Raw genomic sequence first — 18,828 nt, forward strand, 5'->3', positions numbered from 1 at the left:
CACAGGTAAGCAGTGCACCCACACCTGGCTGTCCACATAGCGAAAAACAGAATGTGCAGCCACTGAGCAGTCAAACCTTTCTGCAGCTATATGTGTGATCAGACCAGATCTGCTGTCCTTCTCTTCCTACACACATCACTAAGCCTTGGGGACCTATGACCTGTTGTCAGATCGCTGCTTGTCCTTTTGTTTGGCCACTTTCCCTGCATACTAGGAAGATCTGTTGTGATCACTATAGATGAATGGCTCTTGCTAAGGCCTCGTTCACATTTCCGTTTTTCACTGACGTGTATTGTCCACGTTTTCTGTGGACACTACATGTGCTCATTGATTTAAATGTGTCTGTTCACATTTCAGTATTTGTTTTAATGACCGTGGGTAAGTAAAAAAAAAAATCATGGGGACATGCAATACTTTGATCCGTGATGCGGACCAAGCGCACCCATTGAAGTCTATGGGTCCGTGAAAATCACTGACACAACACGGATGTTGCGTCCGTTTTTCACTGAAGACTAATAAGAGATTCTTTAGAAATAAAATTTTCAGCTGAGCAACTTCCGTGAATTACGGATGCCACACGGATGGTAAACGCGAACCACCACGGATCCTTCACAGATACACACGTACGCTTTTTTTCACAGACGTGACACTGACAGAAAAATGAATGAGGCCTGAAGCAATTTTTCCTGCTTCCAACACATCACCTTCACAAATTTTGTCATGAGATAATCGATGTAACTCATTTTGCACGGTATTAATGTTCTGGCTGATCAGTGCATAGAACAAGCTTTCTAATATTGGTCAGTCTGCATTTTTCTATAATAATCTTTTACAATAAAGAACAAGGCCTTTCTATAACCTATTTATTACCTTTTCTTCAGTGACCTGAATAATCATATCAAACTACTGGCCCATCGGATTCATAAGTCACTAAGCGTGCCAAGTCACGTACATACACCAGAAACAAAGACCAAGCAGCACAACCTGCAGTTCTTCATTTCAAGTGCAAACAAAAGAGCAAAAACCATAACACTCCATATTCATGGACTGGATGATCTGGTAAGGAATATGAACAGAGTTTTATATGCCCTGTGGTCCACTGGCATCAGATGCGTCCCGATTATTAAAAGGCACACATCTCTTAATAACTGTGGCACATTTTGGGACCATCTGTGCACCAGAACTGAAATCTAAGGCAGCTAGCAGTTGGTGTAGATTTGGGGTATGATTTACGCCATAGTTTTGTGGCATGAACTAATACAAGTGCCAAGCCAAAGGCTGTGCAAAACCCCTAAAAAGTTGCAAATGTTTGCACAAGTGGGGATTTGTGACTTTATGGTGCCAGAAAACTAGCATGCTGCGTTTAATAAATTCTCGTCACACAACTTATAGCTCGATTCCTATTGATGCATTTAAGGGGTATTCTCTACTCATACTTGTTATTATCCCGTAGATATGCCATAAATGTGATTGGTCCAGGTCTTAACTTTGGGACCTGCACTTACCTGGCAAACGGGGCTCCCTTCTCCTGTCCTGGTACATCTGCCTCTGGTTGCTGCATTTAGGCGGTGAATGAATGGAGAGGTGGGCAGACCTGCTTCTCTGTCCATTCACTTCCAAGGGAGTTATAGAAAAACCATATGTCGCCTTTTATCAAATAGGTTCTGTGAATGTGTGAGTTGGAATACCTATTTAAAGGTATCCGCATCAATCCAGAAATAGCCTTACATTATTTTGAGATTCTATTTAACCCCCTCCTGACAGAGGAATTTTGTGGAGTTTTTTAATTTCCTTTTTTTCTTCTCTGCCTTCACATTTTTAATTTTCTGCTTACAGGAGGGCTTGTTTTTTTTTGCAGGACATGTACTTTCTAATGGCACCATTTAACCACCTCCGGACCGCCTAACGCAGGATCGCGTTCCGGAGGTGGCAGCGCTGCGCACAGTCACGCATATATGCGTCATCTCGCGAGACTTCCTGTGAACGTGCGCGCGCTCACAGGAACGGAAGGTAAGAGAGTTGATCTCCAGCCTGCCAGCGGCGATCGTTCGCTGGCAGGCTAGAGATGTGGTTTTTTTTTTTAACCCCTAACAGGTATATTAGACGCTGTTTTGATAACAGCGTCTAATATACCTGCTACCTGCTCCTCTGGTGGTCCCCTTTTTCGGATCGACCACCAGAGGACACAGGCAGCTCAGTAAAGTAGCACTAAGCACCACTACACTACACCCCCCCCCCCCCCCTCCCGTCACTTATTAACCCCTTATTAGCCCCTGATCACCCCATATAGACTCCCTGATTACCCCCCTGTCATCGATTACCCCCCTGTCATTGATCAACCCCCTGTAAAGCTCCATTCAGACGTCCGCATGATTTTTACGGATCCACTGATAGATGGATCGGATCCGCAAAACGCATACGGACGTCTGAATGAAGCCTTACAGGGGCGTGATCAATGACTGTGGTTATCACCCCATATAGACTCCCTGATCACCCCCCTGTCATTGATTACACCCCTGTCATTGATCAACCCCCTGTAAAGCTCCATTCAGATGTCCGCATGATTTTTACGGATCCACTGATAGATGGATCGGATCCGCAAAACACATACAGGCGTCTCCCTGGAGCCTTCCAGTGGGGGGTGATCAATGACTGTGGTGATCACCCCATATAGACTCCCTGATCACTCCCCCTGTCATTGATCACCCTCTGTAAGTCTCCATTCAGACATTTTTTTGGCCCAAGTTAGCGGAATTATATATATTTTTTTTCTTACAAAGTCTCATATTCCACTAACTTGTGTCAAAAAATAAAATCTCACATGAACTCCCCATACCCCTCACGGAATCCAAATGCGTAAAATTTTTTAGACATTTATATTCCAGACTTCTTCTCACGCTTTAGGGCCCCTAGAATGCCAGGGCAGTATAAATACCCCACATGTGACCCCATTTCGGAAAGAAGACACCCCCAGGTATTCCGTGAGGGGCATATTGAGTCCATGAAAGATTGAAATTTTTGTCCCAAGTTAGCGGAACGGGAGACTTTGTGAGAAAAAAATTAAAAAAATCAATTTCCGCTAACTTGTGCCAAAAAAAAAAAAATTCTATGAACTCGCCATGCCCCTCATTGAATACCTTGGGGTGTCTTCTTTCCAAAATGGGGTCACATGTGGGGTATTTATACTGCCCTGGCATTCTAGGGGCCCCAAAGCGTGAGAAGAAGTCTGGTATCCAAATGTCTAAAAATGCCCTCCTAAAAGGAATTTGGGCACCTTTGCGCATCTAGGCTGCAAAAAAGTGTCACACATCTGGTATCGCCGTACTCAGGAGAAGTTGGGGAATGTGTTTTGGGGTGTCATTTTACATATACCCATGCCGGGTGAGAGAAATATCTTGGTCAAATGCCAACTTTGTATAAAAAAATGGGAAAAGTTGTCTTTTGCCAAGATATTTCTCTCACCCAGCAAGGGTATATGTAAAATGACACCCCAAAACACATTCCCCAACTTCTCCTGAATACGGCGATACCACATGTGTGACACTTTTTTGCAGCCTAGGTGGGCAAAGGGGCCCATATTCCAAAGAGCACCTTTAGGATTTCACAGGTCATTTACCTACTTACCACACATTAGGGCCCCTGGAAAATGCCAGGGCAGTATAACTACCCCACAAGTGACCCCATTTTGGAAAGAAGACACCCCAAGGTATTCCGTGAGGGGCATGGCGAGTTCCTAGAATTTTTTATTTTTTGTCACAAGTTAGTGGAAAATGATAATTTTTTTATTTTTTTTTTCATACAAAGTCTCATATTCCACTAACTTGTGACAAAAAATAAAAACTTCCATGAACTCACTATGCCCATCAGCGAATACCTTGGGGTCTCTTCTTTCCAAAATGGGGTCACTTGTGGGGTAGTTATACTGCCCTGGCATTCTAGGGGCCCAAATGTGTGGTAAGGAGTTTGAAATCAAATTCTGTAAAAAATGACCTGTAAAATCCGAAAGGTGCTCTTTGGAATATGGGCCCCTTTGCCCACCTAGGCTGCAAAAAAGTGTCACACATCTGGTATCTCCGTACTCAGGAGAAGTTGGGGAATGTGTTTTGGGGTGTCATTTTACATATACCCATGCTGGGTGAGAGAAATATCTTGGCAAAAGACAACTTTTCCCATTTTTTTTTTTTTATACAAAGTTGGCATTTGACCAAGATATTTATCTCACCCAGCATGGGTATATGTAAAATGACACCCCAAAACACATTCCTCAACTTCTCCTGAATACAGAGATACCAGATGTGTGACACTTTTTTGCAGCCTAGGTGGGCAAAGGGGCCCATATTCCAAAGAGCACCTTTCGGATTTCACAGGTCATTTTTTACAGAATTTGATTTCAAACTCCTTACCACACATTTGGGCCCCTAGAATGCCAGGGCAGTATAACTACCCCACAAGTGACCCCATTTTGGAAAGAAGAGACCCCAAGGTATTTCGTGATGGGCATAGTGAGTTCATAGAAGTTTTTATTTTTTGTCACAAGTTAGTGGAATATGAGACTTTGTAAGGAAAAAAAAAAACATCATTTTCCGCTAACTTGTGACAAAAAATAAAAAGTTCTATGAACTCACTATGCCCATCAGCGAATACCTTAGGGTGTGTACTTTCCGAAATGGGGTCATTTGTGGGGTGTTTGTACTGTCTGGCCATTGTAGAACCTCAGGAAACATGACAGGTGCTCAGAAAGTCAGAGCTGCTTCAAAAAGCGGAAATTCACATTTTTGTACCATAGTTTGTAAACGCTATAACTTTTTTTTTTTTTTTTTTTTTTTTTTTTTTTTTTTTAGTTTCGGGAAAGCTATGCGAGGCTTGCGTCCCCTCCAGATAAAAGCTCTGAATGCTGACTCCAAGTCCAATATATCCTTATGTTTGACCAGAATGGGAATCGTTTGCATCGGATATAATAGTTTTGGAGTGCACATCATTTTTATTAGTTGTACTCTTCCCCCAAGGGACAGTGGGAACTGCATCCAAACGCTATAACTTTTACCCAAAGCATTTTTTTTTTTTACCCAAACATATTTTTTTTATCAAAGACATGTAGAACAATAAATTTAGAGCAAAATTTATATATGGATGTCGTTTTTTTTGCAAAATTTTACAACTGAAAAATGTCATTTTTTTTGCAAAAAAATCGTTAAATTTCGATTAATAACAAAAAAAGTAAAAATGTCAGCAGCAATGAAATGCCACCAAATGAAAGCTCTATTAGTGAGAAGAAAAGGAGGTAAAATTCATTTGGGTGGTAAGTTGCATGACCGAGCAATAAACGGTGAAAGTAGTGTAGGTCAGAAGTGTAAAAAGTGGCCTGGTCTTTCAGGGTGTTTAAGCACTGGGGGCTGAGGTGGTTAAAGTGGGCCTGTCACTAAAAAACGCAGCGCATCTGACAGTAGCATGGTATAGAGCAGGAGGAGCTGAGCAGACTGATATATAGTTTTGTGAGAAATGATTCAGTAAAACTTGTAATTTATACATTTATATATTAGCTTTTTCTTCAGTACAGGAGCTTATCCTGCTCTATAACATCTGCAGGTTGCTTTGCATTTTTGGTAACAGGTCCTCTTTAATATTACATACAATCTCATGGGAAGCTGGAAAAAAATCCAAATTGGGTGGAACTGGAAAAAATTATTCTGCCACACTTTTACAGGTTTTTATGACGTTTCCTACTGTATGTGGTAAAACTTATGTATGTGTTAACTTTATTTTCCAGGTATGATCACAGCAATACCAAATTTTTATAGTATTTCTTGTGTATTTATACTTAAAGAGGTTCTCCAGGCATTTTGTCCAATGTATGGTGCTAACCTGTAGAAGGACTTTGTTTTCTGTACAGGGAATGGAGGGTTGATTTTAAATTTCTTAATATTTTTAAAAACTTTTTACACTTCTTCTTTTTTTTTTTTTTTTTTTTTTTTTTTTTTTTTTAGTACATACATTTTTATTCCCCCTAGGGGGCCTGAACGTTGCTCATCCTATAGACTGCAATGATTTAACTTTGCAGTCTATGCAAGATGGAGACCTCTCAGGTGCTGTGGTCACAGTTGGCCATGGTATCTAAGGAGTTAAGTCAATGGTTGGCATTATTGCTGATCACGGACTCTGCCTCCGGATGGCTGCTGTGTAAAACAGCAGATATCTGGCAGCTATGGTGCCCACTCAACTCCTGAGCAGGTGACATCTTTAAAAGACCCAACATCTGCCATGTATGGCGGAGGTCAGGAAGGGGTTAATGTTTTGAACTAAAGCAAGAAGCTGGTTGTGGAAGGGAATGAACAATGTAAAGCTATAACGTATACTTCTCCTATCTGCTGGATCCTGTGGAAGGAAGATAGTTTCACCACTACTTACCATTCTGTCTCGCTGCCGATTCAGCAGTCTGGGCTTTGCTCATGAGAACACCTGACTGGCTGCAAGCTCTTCTGGTGATTTCTCAACTGGATATCCCACGTCTTCTCAAACAGCTGCATAATGTACATCAGGGCTGACCAACCTGTGGCTCTCCAGCTGTTCTAAAACTACAATTCCCACCATGCCCTGCTGTAGGGGCATGCTGGGAGTTGTAGTTTTGCAACAGCTAGAGAGCCGCAGGCTGGCCATCCCTGATGTACATGTACATGTAACTGAACAGGAAAACATAGTAGCATATCCATTCGAAGCACCAGCAGGTGCCCGCATGCAGTCATGTGAGCACGGTCCAGAATGTGGAATTAGTGGCACGACAGAATGGTCAGTAGTGGTGAAACAATCTTACTACCCAGGTTGTATGAAAGCTAGAGAAACCCCTTTTTAAAGTTGTGACCTGTTATTACATATTTGGCATTGAAGGGGTTAATTTGAATTTTGACAAAATATGCAGTCAATCTTATTGGAGCATCTTTAATTCCAGGAAAGGAAATCCCTATGTGAAGAAGCATTATTGAAGGTGAAAGGAGTCATCAGCTTTACATTTCAGATAGCAATCAGGAGGTGCACAGTGCGGGTAAAGCCAGACCTGGCAACAGAGGTACGAGCATATGAAATGGTGCTAATATCCACTACCAAATTACAGTTTTATAATGAACATATTTTTTTAAGAATAGTTTGGTGATTATTTTTAAAATCCTGCAGTTTTCATGCTGACCACTAAGCCTGATAATAGGATTTCACTAAATTCCTCTTCTGTCGAAATTACTTTTCAGCAGTCATCTCATTATCACAAGCAGGATTACAATGACTGGTAAAATCTCTGTAGCTAGATGACACAATCCAACATTCAGAATAGGTAATGGTCACAGGTTATCTACTCCCCCTTTCTCTACACACATGATGCATAGGCATCTCGTTTCCATTATGTCTGCGGCCCATAGGTGATAAAGATATGAACTTCTCTGGAGAGGAGCATACGAAAATGGTATTGAAGATGACCAGTCAAATATCTTGACTAATTCTTTTCTCCAGTAAATAACTCTGCTATTCCTCCTGGAAATGCATGAATACATACAAATAAATTGATATGTTCGGTTCCACAAAGGTGCCCATTGTTTTGATGGGGAAAAAATGGTCGTAATCTGGAAGGCTTGTGACCATATCTGAAGCCATCCAATGGCAGCTTACTTTCGGTGTACTGTCCATTTGTATGTCCATGTTTAGTATATTGCTGCTGTCCTTAACAGTGTTTAACATCCGCCATCGCAGAAACAAAAGTCCTGAAGGCGCAGCAGGTGATAAAGAATGACTGGGGGAAAGAGGTACGCACTGTCCAGAACACAGTAGGATGTTTTGGCATCTGGGGCGTTCAGTCCTACATATGGTTTTAGTCTGAGTACGTGAAAGTAGAAAAAAAACTAAATGACTATGTGGAAACTGTCAACAAGCTGAATGGTAGTGCCTTGATGCAAGTGCTTATTGACATGTGATGCAGATCCATCACTTGCTCATTGGCGAGGACCATGCAGCCCTCAATGATACATCTCCACCCCATAGTATCTGTACGCTGCTGATTAGTACATCACATGCTAGACATTTTCTGATGGAAGTTGCTGCTCCACTTATTCTTAGAATCAGAGGTGAGTACATGGCTTCAACTCTGCAAACTTTTTTGTATAGGAATTAATGTAACTCCTAAGAATGTAGTTTATAGTGACAACTCATAGCACAGATACATAAATTCTGTGTGGTTTACATGTATCTATAAATATTCATACTCTGAAAAGGTTGGTTAGTTGTAAACCTCTGCATTAGGCCTTATTCACACAGTCAGTGATTGTGAGCCTCCACAGGGATAAGGTATTATGGGAAGATCTGCACTTGGGTTTTGGTTCACACTCTGTGATCAAACAAACACTGACTGTGTGAATAAGGCCTTACTTAGCAAAACTATTAGGTATGGTAAGTAAATATTTCCCCTCTTACTAATAATTACAGTCAGCGGGGCAGAAATCTAGATGAAAACTTAAAGGGAACCTGTCATCAACTTTCTGCTGACCGTACTGAGGACAGCATAACTTAGAGACAGAAATGCTGATGTCAGCAGTGTGTCACTCATGAGATAATAGTAAGTGGTTGCTGAGAACCAGCATCATAATCATTGCAGCCCAGGCCTTGAAAAGAGTCAAATCTACTTGAGAAGTCAGTTATTCATAATCTCCTGCTCTCCCCGTCCATCTGCTGATGATTGGCAGTTCTCTCCTAGAGAGAAAGGGAGAAAACTAGGTAGAAGCCTGTCAGTCATCAGCAGGTGGACAGGCATTTATGAATAACCATGACTCTTCTCAGGTGGCCGGGACTCTTTTCCAGGCCCAGTCTGCAATGATTGTGATGTTGGTTCTCGGCAACCACTTACTTATAACTTATAAATGACAGAACGCTGAAATCAACTTACCGGTCTCTACTTTATACTGCTGTTAGTAAGGACAGCATAAAGGTGATGACAGGTTCCCTTTAAAGGGAACCTGTCCCCTATTTTGACCATATAAAACCGTTAAAATAGCAAATGTGCAATAAAGTACATTCTTACCTACATGTGTCTTTCTTTTATTCAACTTTTCATTCTTATAAAAAAGCAATTTTTTGGATATACAAATCAGGTTCCAAGGTTACCAGAGGGGCGTTATTACTCTGCTCTAGTGCCCAGTGCCGGCCTTTCTTCCTAGCCCAGCACGCCTCCTCATAAATAAATGTACTCGTACATCCTTGCCGAACGGTGCCGCCCCCTCCCCGCCACATCATTTAATTTATTCTTTGCACCATCATGCTTCCTCCTCTCTTGGCCTACGGCGCCGCCCCCTTCCCCTCCCATTACATCATTAAATGTATTCATAGCCCTCTGGAACAGGAGAATTGTGCAGGCACTCACTGATACTGCGCCTGTGTGGGATTTCGGAGGACAAGAGAGGAGGAAGGGAGGGCTGGTGCTATGAATAAATTCAATGATGTAATGGAAGGGGCCGGCGCCGTAGGCCAAGAGAGGAGGAAGCACGATGGTGCAACGAATTAAATGACGTGGTGGAGAGGGGGCGGCGCTGTTCGGCCAGTATGTGGGAGGACATTTATTTATGAGGAGGCGTGCTGGGCTTGGAAGAAAGGCGGGCTGGGCACTGCAGAGGGGCGATACTGGGCACTAGAGGAGAGGAATAACGCCCCTCTGGGCACCTTGGAACCTCATTTACATATCAGAAATATTTTTTTTTTATAAGAATGAAAAGTTGAATAAAAGAAAGACACATGTAGGTAAGAAGGTACTTTATTGCACATTGCTATTTTAACGGTTTTATATGGTCAAAATAGGTGACAGGTTCCCTTTAAGAAATCTCCAGGATGAGAACGATATTGCTATTGTCGTTTATCAGGAACAATACCACACCTGTCCATAGATTAAAGGGCATCTGTCAGCAGATTTGTACCTATGAATCTGGCTGACCTGTTACACATGCACTTGGCAGCTGAAGGCATCTGTGTTGGTCCCATGTCCACATTACTGAGAAAAATGATGTTTTAATACATACAAATGAGCCTCTAGGGGCGTTGCCATTAGACCTAGAGGCTCTGCACTTTGACAGACCAGGCAGTGTCAGAGGGTGTGGCGAGACCTGAACCTCTAGGTATAACAGCAATGCCACAATTGCTCCTAGAGGCTCATTTGTATGTATTAAAACATCATTTTTCTCAGTAATGTGGACATGGGACCAACACAGATGCCTTCAGCTGCCAAGTGCATGTGTAACAGGTCAGACAGATTCATAGGTACAAATCTGCTGACAGATGCCCTTTAACTAGAAATATCATACCATATCTGGATAGTAGTAGTGCTGGTTCTGGTAAGACAGCCATGTTTTACTCATCCTGTACAAGCTGTTTGAGTATTCCCATGTGTAAACCTTGCCTGCTGTCTGCCCTTTGCATAGGTTTATGTTCCACTGCCAGTTATGAACAATCCAGTGGAAAAGATCCAGTGCTTACCGGACTACTTGCCAGAAGAGGAGAGTCCTCAGAAAGATCTGGAAAAGGCTTTAACCCGTCCTACATCAAAGGATGAATCTCGTGGAAGTTGGCTAAATGCAGCAGCCGGTTTTCTTAGTAAAACTTTTTACTGGTGACCTCCATGAAATGTTCATCAATGTACATATTGTCCTGTGTATTTCTATGTGATCTATTACAATTAGAAACACTAGAAGCTTCTCAGAATATGTGAGCTTCACACCAGGATCTACCTGACTGTTTTTGTAGCTCGATGTCAGGCAATTCTCAGTCATGTACAAGAAGACTTTATTCCATGGTGCTTGGAGGCTCACTAGACCAGGACTGAAATCTGCACCAACCAGCTGAATGAGATGCGACTACCAATGCTGCAAACTGGGGGAAGGAAAAAGAATTTGTCTTGGAATAGTTCAAATTCTACCTGATGCCAGTGCTTCTCAGTCTTGTAGCACTTATTACTGTATGATTTTTGTTAGTTTTGTATACATGTCTGTACTTGGTAAATAAAGAATAAGATGACTAAGACTAGCTAATCAGATTATTGGGATGGCAATTGCACAGCTAGTTTTGGGTGGAGTTAGTAGAAAAGTAGTTCAGCTTTAAAAAAAAAAAATTATATTGTGCAATTTTAGGAATTTCAAAAAGTTTTGAAATCCGTCTGGATGCAATGCATGTTGTGAAGCCTGAGCCTTTCATTTCAATGGATCTATGCTATTGAGCATTGTTTTTCATGCATCATCTCTACATTCAGGAGAACTCGCAGCATGCTCTGGATCCATAGAAGTGAATGGAGCTTGTGTGAAAAACTGAAGGCATCCGGATGCAAAGTGTTTTTCACTGATGGTTGCTAGGATAGTTATTCAGTTTTAATATACACACGTACAAACTAATGCACTGAGCACAATCAACATACTGTGACCACATAGGAGACCTGCTCCCATTATGTCATCAGTGACCATTAGTTGTGACAGAGAGCAGGTCACCCTCCCTTAGTCCAATAGGATGTTGATAACTGCTCACCAGGAAGATGAAGAGCTGGTTATGGACAGATAGAGACCCAACCCAGTAGAGGTCAGCCACTCTGGATAACCTCTTTAAATCTACAACTAAGTTTCCAGCTCCAACACCTTTGCCCATAGTCCACATAGACAATGATAAAAGACATCCTCCAGGAAGATTTTGAACAAAAATATGCCACACACAGGAAGTATATTATTTTTAGCCTTTTTTTTCCACACAACCCCTTTAATATCAAGTCTGTAAATAAAATTCAACTGCGGACAAACCTATACAAGAAAAAAATCCAGGAGTTCAAGGAATCATCGCATACATTCTATAGGGGGAATTTATGAAACTGTCTTAGGCCTACTTTCACACTAGTGTTTTTTGTGGATCCACAAAAAAACACTTCCGTTATAATAATACAACTGCATGCATCAGTCATGAATGGATCCGGTTGTATTACTCTTCTATAGCCATGACGGATCCATCTTGAACACCATTGAAAGTCAATGGGGGACGGATCCATTTTCTATTGTGTCCGAGAAAACAAATCCATCCCCATTGACTTACATTGTGTGTCTGGACGGACCAGTCTTGCTCCGCACCACATCGGACAGAAAAACGCTGCTTGCACAGTTATTCTGTCCGTGATGGGGACGCAACCAGACGGAACAGAATGCATTCTGGTGCATTCCGTTTAAGTTTTATCTCCATTGGAAATGAATGGGGAAGCATTTTCTTCCGCTATTAAGATCCTATGACGGATCAATAGCGGGATTGAAAACGCTAGTGTTAAAGTAGCCTGAATTGCCCACAGCAATCCAGAGCAGATTTAATATTCTGCTCTTAAAAAATGGCAAAGTCCAATTTTACTTTAGGCAGCTTTAAAATCCACCCTATGTGCAAAGCAAATTTTTATCTATTGCAAAAAGAACCAAACTACAATCTTCACCATACAACCATGGCAGACACGCAGCATAAACTGAAACACTTAAAAGCCAATTCTTAAAAGATGTGGTTGAAAGACAGATCACATTTTCCAATTTCTTCCAGGGCCTTGGCATAAATGTATTCGACGTGAAAAAAAAAAAAAGATTCTTTAAAACAAAGTTCAGTTTGTTGATCAGCAACTGAATTAAAATAGAGTTCGAAATGACTAATGAAAGGTAGTCAATAAAAAAAATATCTTGTAGTATTGGGCTTCACCAGACGCTTTACTCCTGTGAATAAAAGAAACATGTTGAGGGTCTAAATATAAGAATATTGCAACTGTTATCAATAAGTGCCACAAACATGAAGAATTACAATTTTACTTTAAAGGGTTTTCAGAGATTTTGATACTGATGACTTATCCTCAGGATAGGTCATTAGTATCTGATCAGTGGAGGTCCGACACCCAGCACTCCCACCGATCATCTGTTTAAGAAGTCACTGTGCGCCTGTGAGCTGCCTTCTCACAGCGCCATACATTGGGGCTGAGCACAATACCAAGCACAGCCGCTATACAATGTACAGCACTGTGCTTGGTGTGCAAGGAGAAGGCAGAGGCACTCACAGGACCTCAAACAGCTGATCGGTGGGGGTCAGTGTTGGAAAACCACTTCAACCCCCTGCTACTACTGTGTGCAGCTTAGCACAGTATCCATAGTCTGCAACAATGGGTATTTCCATTGATTCCTATGTTATTTCCCAGTTTATGCTGATCTTATGTTTCCACGGGAGAAAGTGGTGGACACCTGTGAAAGCAGCACATAGCATAGTCCACCATGACACACTATATAGCTTCCATGGTTTAACAGTAAGTCATGAGGCACTCAGCATTAATGCTTCTGTATCCAATTTAATGCCATTTCAAGTTTTCATATTCATAAATATATCCATAGGTTTCAAACCACTGCTGGTTTCCTTTGGGCAAGTGGTTTACCTCTATTCCCCTGTCTAACATGACCTAACAACAGTTTCCGGAGCTCCCATAATACACTGGTAACAGGAAGCCAGTTGAAATGTGAATGTACAGTCTGTACTGCCAATTAAAAGGGTTGTCAGTTACGAGAAAAAAATAAATAAAAAAATAGCACTGTTAATCAGACTGAGCTAAGCAAGTTTTAGGCAAAAAAAAAATAAAAAACCTATTTCCTCATTTCCCTGGCTTTCTTCTGGCCCTTTGTTTACCTGAAACAATCTCTGCCCCTCACCCTGCTCTGCAAAGGTAATGAATAAGTCTGCCCTGAGTGACATGTCTGCTTGCTGGGAGACTCAGCAGCATGTTGTATGTGTAGTACTACAAGTCCCAGCTGTACAATGACACTGCTGATACACACAGGATCTTCCCCCTACCTGTTGTGCAATGCTCTGCAGAACTCTGTCAGCTCCTGTGCCCAGCATTTGTCTCCTCACTGCCTGCAGCTACTCAGTAAAGCCTTCAGCCCTGAGTCTGTGCTGCTGAAGGGAGAAAGCAATAAGCAGCAGCCGGCAGAGCAGGGGGGCATTGCCAGCACAGTGACCTCTGGTGTACAGACACAGATCAGCTCTCAGGTTTGTGCACAGATCAGAGCAGGGAGAGAAGCTGACATCACAGGTTATGTGACCCTCAGTGACATCTGAGAAAGGAGCAACTACAGATGCAGTAAGTGCATGGTAAAGCTGTTACATTTGATTAGTTCGAAACATGCAAAAAAATAACTCGGACAACCCCTTTAAACATCATGTAAGGATCTATGTTAGACTCTGTTCACACTGCATGCCATCGAATGTATGCAAGTGGTAACCCAAATGCATTCAAGGTAAGTAACATGCCTACACTTCTGCAGAAATGTGCCATTTAAAAAAAATATATATATAAACCACACAGTAGTGGTGAAGACTTTCTACCTTTTCATCTTTGCGCCTCTCTTCCATTGCTTCTTCTTCCTCATCTACAAGGCCATCTCCCTGATACTTGTCATGCGTCCATTTTGGACTGCTCCCAGACTTTTTAAAAGGAAACCTTCCTCTTCCTCGCTGGAAGTTGCCTCGTCCCCTTGCCCTCCTTGCCCAGTAATCCACTCCATCATCTCTGTCATCATGCTAAACAAACACAGCTTAGTTTTAAAGCAGGTCTACATATAAGTTATCTTGTTATGCAGTCAAGAAGGCATCCTTTTGTAAATTGCCATGTCCGATTCGGATTTTTATATGTTTACAAGTGGCTTCATGTTCTATTCTGAAAATAGCACAGATATTTATCAAAAGTCACTGCCCACAGCATGGTAAAGCCCAAAAATGGTATCATAATATATTTAATATAGTTTATGTAATATAATATATATATATATATATATATATATATATATAAAAAAATATGTACAGAAAAAGCCTGTACTACCATTGAGAATGCAATCAGGTTGATCTGATGCTCTCTGAAGTTTCTAGATACAAACATTACAATATTAAAATGTAATATAATTTCTTTATTAAATTGTAATTTCAATATATTATAATATAAATAAATTAAAATATATGGGAGGTAACCTACATCTTAAAGGGAATCAATCACCTCTTTGAGGGTAGCATGACAGGCACACCAATTCCGGCGGCGCCCCTCATATCTGTACATAATGTGGTTTTTAAGAAGTCGCAGTACTGGAATCGCCCTGTGAGGAAGCAGTCCTGATTTTCTTGGACCCCACCCTCTTGCATACAGAGAACGGTGCTCAGAGAGGACAGCATAACTCCAATTGCTGAGACACTTCAGCCAGTGGCTGGGGCAATGGTTGATCTGATAAATATGTGTGGTATAGTGGGCAGTCTGTTCATGCAAATGTAAAACCTTGAAAACCCACCAGGAAATATTTCTTGCTTTTAGGTGTATATTCTGGATCCCACTCCTCCTCTTTAGATCTCTTTTGAAAACTTGGTGCTGTATTCACAGGAGCAGTACTTGTCCCAGCAAACACCCCTCGAGCACGGCCTCTGCCTCTAATTCGAAACTGCTAAACAATTGGTTTAATTGGTGAAGTGCTCCTTTTGAACATGGCAAAGATGATTATGTGGTCAATTAATTTGCTTGCAAAATGTAGTCTGTAAAATGTACTGTCACATAGCAGACACCATAGCATTTCAGCTTAGTGACAAACGCATATGAAGACATTAAGAATATAATGAATTGAGGGTCATATGTAACGACAGTCCCTGTAAATAAAAGTCCTATCACAAGGTACAAAAAGAGGAAACAAAAAGATAGAGAATATCATAGCCAACCATAATGTACAATTAAAGGGTTTCTCCAGCATTTTCATATTGATGGCCTATACTCAGGAAGTCAGCTCTATGAACAAGCCACAGCCTCTGCGCAGCTCACCAAGCACAGCACCGTCCATTCAATAGCGCCTGTGCTTGGTATCGCAGCTCACCCCCATTCACTTGGCCAAGGAACGTGACATCATAAGGCCTAAAGCTCCCACAGAGCACCACAGCTACTTCATACAGCTGATTGGCAGGGGTGTGGGAAGTTGGGCCCCCGCCAATCTGATACTAGTAATCTATCCTAAGAATAGTTCATCAATATTAAAATGCCAGAGAGCCCCTTTAAACCTCATTCAAAAAGACTGATGCCATTGGGCTTTGAAATGGTTTTCATTTTGCTTGGTTTTTGAACGAATTTGCCACCAGCAACCTCTTTATCAAACCAAAGACATAGATAGCTGTAGATCTGAGTAAATCTTTCTGCTTTCGGATCCCAGGCTCCATTCCAGAGATTAAATATGTGAATAAGCCATTTGGTGCAATGAGAGCGTCACTGTTGCTCTCATTGCACCAAAGCTCTGCTCCTTTCAGTGCCCAGCCCCGCCTTCCTGCTTCGATTCACAGGTTCTGGCAGTAATCTAGCTTGGCCCTGTGCTTTAAGTCATACACCGCGGCTTTACATAGTGCATGCACAGTACAGCCCTGACTCTCACAAAGGCCAAAAGTGACTGTACTGCGCACATGCAATGACATCGATCTCCACCTAAAAGAGACAGACTTCGGCATCACATAATCAGAGCATGCAGAGATATGCAAAGCTACAACACAGGGCCAGGTGCGATTGCATTCACTGCAAAAAAGTCCAAATGGATCCAGCGAGCAAAATCAATGATTTTTTTGAATGAAGAAATAAAGAATCTATAAACAAGTAATCCTCTCCTGCATAAAAGCAACACGTTTTAACCATAAGACAGGTCTTCATTATGGATTCAAAGTATAGAATACTACTTTATACTATGAATCCATGAAGACCTGTCTTATGGTTGAAAAGTGTTGCTTTTATGCAGGAGAGGATTACTTGTTTATAGATTATTTTTTGGAATAAAGAATCATTGATTTTAGTCACTGGACCCATTTGGATTTTTTTTGCTGCATCTACGTTGGGTGTGAACACAGCCCCGATGCGTGCAGAGCAGTTCAGAGCACATTTACCACTTGAGAGGGGTACTTTGTTCTATCTATAAAGTGATTGCATTCACTGCCTGGCCCTGTCACTCAAAAGGGATTGTCAGGCTGGACATTGAAAGGTGTGGTGCTTTAGTGCAACGCGAGCAAAAGGTGATGTTTTTATTGCACCAAAAATACCATTCTCTTATTTGGAAAAAGGCTCACATCTCAGGAACAGAGCCTTAGATTCAGGAGAATGAAAAAACCCTTTACTCAGGTGACAAAACTCTCCCTCTCTACACCCTCGTTTTGATAAGGAAAAAAAAAAATGTAAATACGGAAAGTAGACGTACACGGGTCCCTTTTTTTTTGCGGACTGATTATAGGATATGGCCATATGCATGAGGCCTAACACAGAACCGTGCTTTAAATGTAAGAAGAAACAAGTTAGCACTGCTCACTATACTCCAGATAATAAATACTAGTTAATATGTTTGCACTGATCTGGAATTTAGAATTACTCTGCTAGTTTGATGAATATCTTCACCTACGGGAGTGATGGCTAACCTCCGGCACTCCAGCTGAGGTGAAACTGACTCCCAGCATGCTCCATTCATTTCTGTGGAGTTCTGAGAAAAGCCAAGCATCTTGGGAGTTGTAGTTTTACCACAGCTGGAGTGCTGGAGGTTAGCCATCACAGACCTATGGGGTTAATCTATTTGTCAAAGAATGGACAGAAGAATCTCTCTCCACTCATGGTGAGCAACTAGCATAGAGATGGTTCCTGCAGAGACAGGACTGTTGGCAAATTCAGAGAAAGCTACTCATTTGTGAAAATCTATTAAAAGTTCTTACGAAGTTGAAACTAAATAAGCCAACGTCACCCACACTTTACCACACAGTATATTGTCATGTTGTTAACTACTTGACCACTTATTTGCTTAACTACTATGCACTGTGTAGTGTCCAAAAACTTACAAATGTGCCCCTGGGCCTACTGGTGCCTGGGAAACCTGGAAATTCTTTGGGCTCCATTGGGCCTTTGAATTCCTCATCTCTGCTTTCCTTCTTATTGTCTTTATCATCATCGGACAGAGGAGGAGACGGCTCGTGATCTTTTCTTCTTTTACTGTAAAAACAAAAAAAATAAATCACAACACACAAAAAGAACGCTTATAAAAAAAATAAAACATACCGCCACATACAAACAAGATAGACACCAACAACTTAAATTCAAGCAGTGTAAACTTCAGCTCTTAAAAGGATAACTTTTTTTTTTTGCTAGTTTATTAGAGCTAGGCATGTATATCTGAGTTAGTCTGTCAATGATTGTCAAAAGATCTGTCATTACCTTATAACAGCTTTCATTAATGTCCCCTGTCCCTTTCTACTGCCCCATTAAAAAGACAGTTGCTATGGCTCATCTGTCTCCGGCTAGGAAGACGGAGGGGCGGTCCTTCACACTACATGCCTGCATTAGGCTTCAGATTAAGGAGGCGTGTCTCTCAGTAATCCAATCTGATTGGCTGGCAGGAAGCTGCTGGCTACAGCAATTGCGTATGTTAAGGGCTCTTTCAGACTTGCGTTGTCCGGATCCGGCGTGTACTCCATTTGCCGGAATTACACGCCGAATCCGGAAAAACGCAAGTGAACTGAAAGCATTTGAAGACGAATCCGTCTTCAAAATGCGTTCAGTGTTACTATGGCAGCCAGGACGCTATTAAAGTCCTGGTTGCCATAGTAGGAGCGGGGGAGCAGTATACTTACAGTCCGTGCGGCTCCCGGGGCGCTCCAGAATGACGTCAGAGTGCCCCATGCTCATGGATGACGTGTCCATGCGATCACGTCATCCATGCGCGTGGGGCGCCCTGATGTCACTCTGGAGCGCCCGGGGAGCCGCACGGACGGTAAGTATACTGCTCC

The 18,828-nt window shown here is 41.8% G+C and overlaps 2 protein-coding genes across 10 annotated transcripts in view; one reads left to right on the forward strand and one right to left on the reverse strand.

Annotated features, from left to right (window-relative positions):
• Nucleotides 1–10,938, forward strand: part of LOC120997113 (armadillo repeat-containing protein 1-like) — a 34,113-nt gene extending 23,175 nt beyond the window's left edge. For 2 of the 3 annotated variants that reach the window (XM_040427050.1, XM_040427051.1), the window contains exons 4-7: nt 882–1,059; nt 6,944–7,060; nt 7,710–7,784; nt 10,440–10,938. In XM_040427050.1, coding sequence (XP_040282984.1) covers nt 882–1,059; nt 6,944–7,060; nt 7,710–7,784; nt 10,440–10,631 — 562 coding nt within the window. In that variant the 3' untranslated portion in view covers nt 10,632–10,938. The remainder of the gene's footprint in view (nt 1–881; nt 1,060–6,943; nt 7,061–7,709; nt 7,785–10,439) is intronic. The other variant, XM_040427052.1, reaches the window with a different exon arrangement.
• A 1,243-nt stretch (nt 10,939–12,181) lies between these two features.
• Nucleotides 12,182–18,828, reverse strand: part of BCLAF1 (BCL2 associated transcription factor 1) — a 44,451-nt gene continuing 37,804 nt past the window's right edge. For 2 of the 7 annotated variants that reach the window (XM_040429188.1, XM_040429189.1), the window contains exons 9-12: nt 17,884–18,034; nt 15,336–15,485; nt 14,386–14,580; nt 12,183–12,734 (exon numbers count right to left, since the gene is read on the reverse strand). In XM_040429188.1, the coding sequence (XP_040285122.1) occupies nt 12,729–12,734; nt 14,386–14,580; nt 15,336–15,485; nt 17,884–18,034 (502 nt within the window). In that variant the 3' untranslated portion in view covers nt 12,183–12,728. Of the gene's footprint in view, nt 12,735–14,385; nt 14,581–15,335; nt 15,486–17,883; nt 18,035–18,828 lie in introns of those variants that run through there. The other 5 variants (XM_040429190.1, XM_040429192.1, XM_040429191.1 and 2 more) reach the window with 5 other exon arrangements.

The sequence above is a fragment of the Bufo bufo genome, chromosome 4 (genome assembly GCF_905171765.1).
Source record: "Bufo bufo chromosome 4, aBufBuf1.1, whole genome shotgun sequence".
NCBI classification, from domain to species: domain Eukaryota; kingdom Metazoa; phylum Chordata; class Amphibia; order Anura; family Bufonidae; genus Bufo; species Bufo bufo.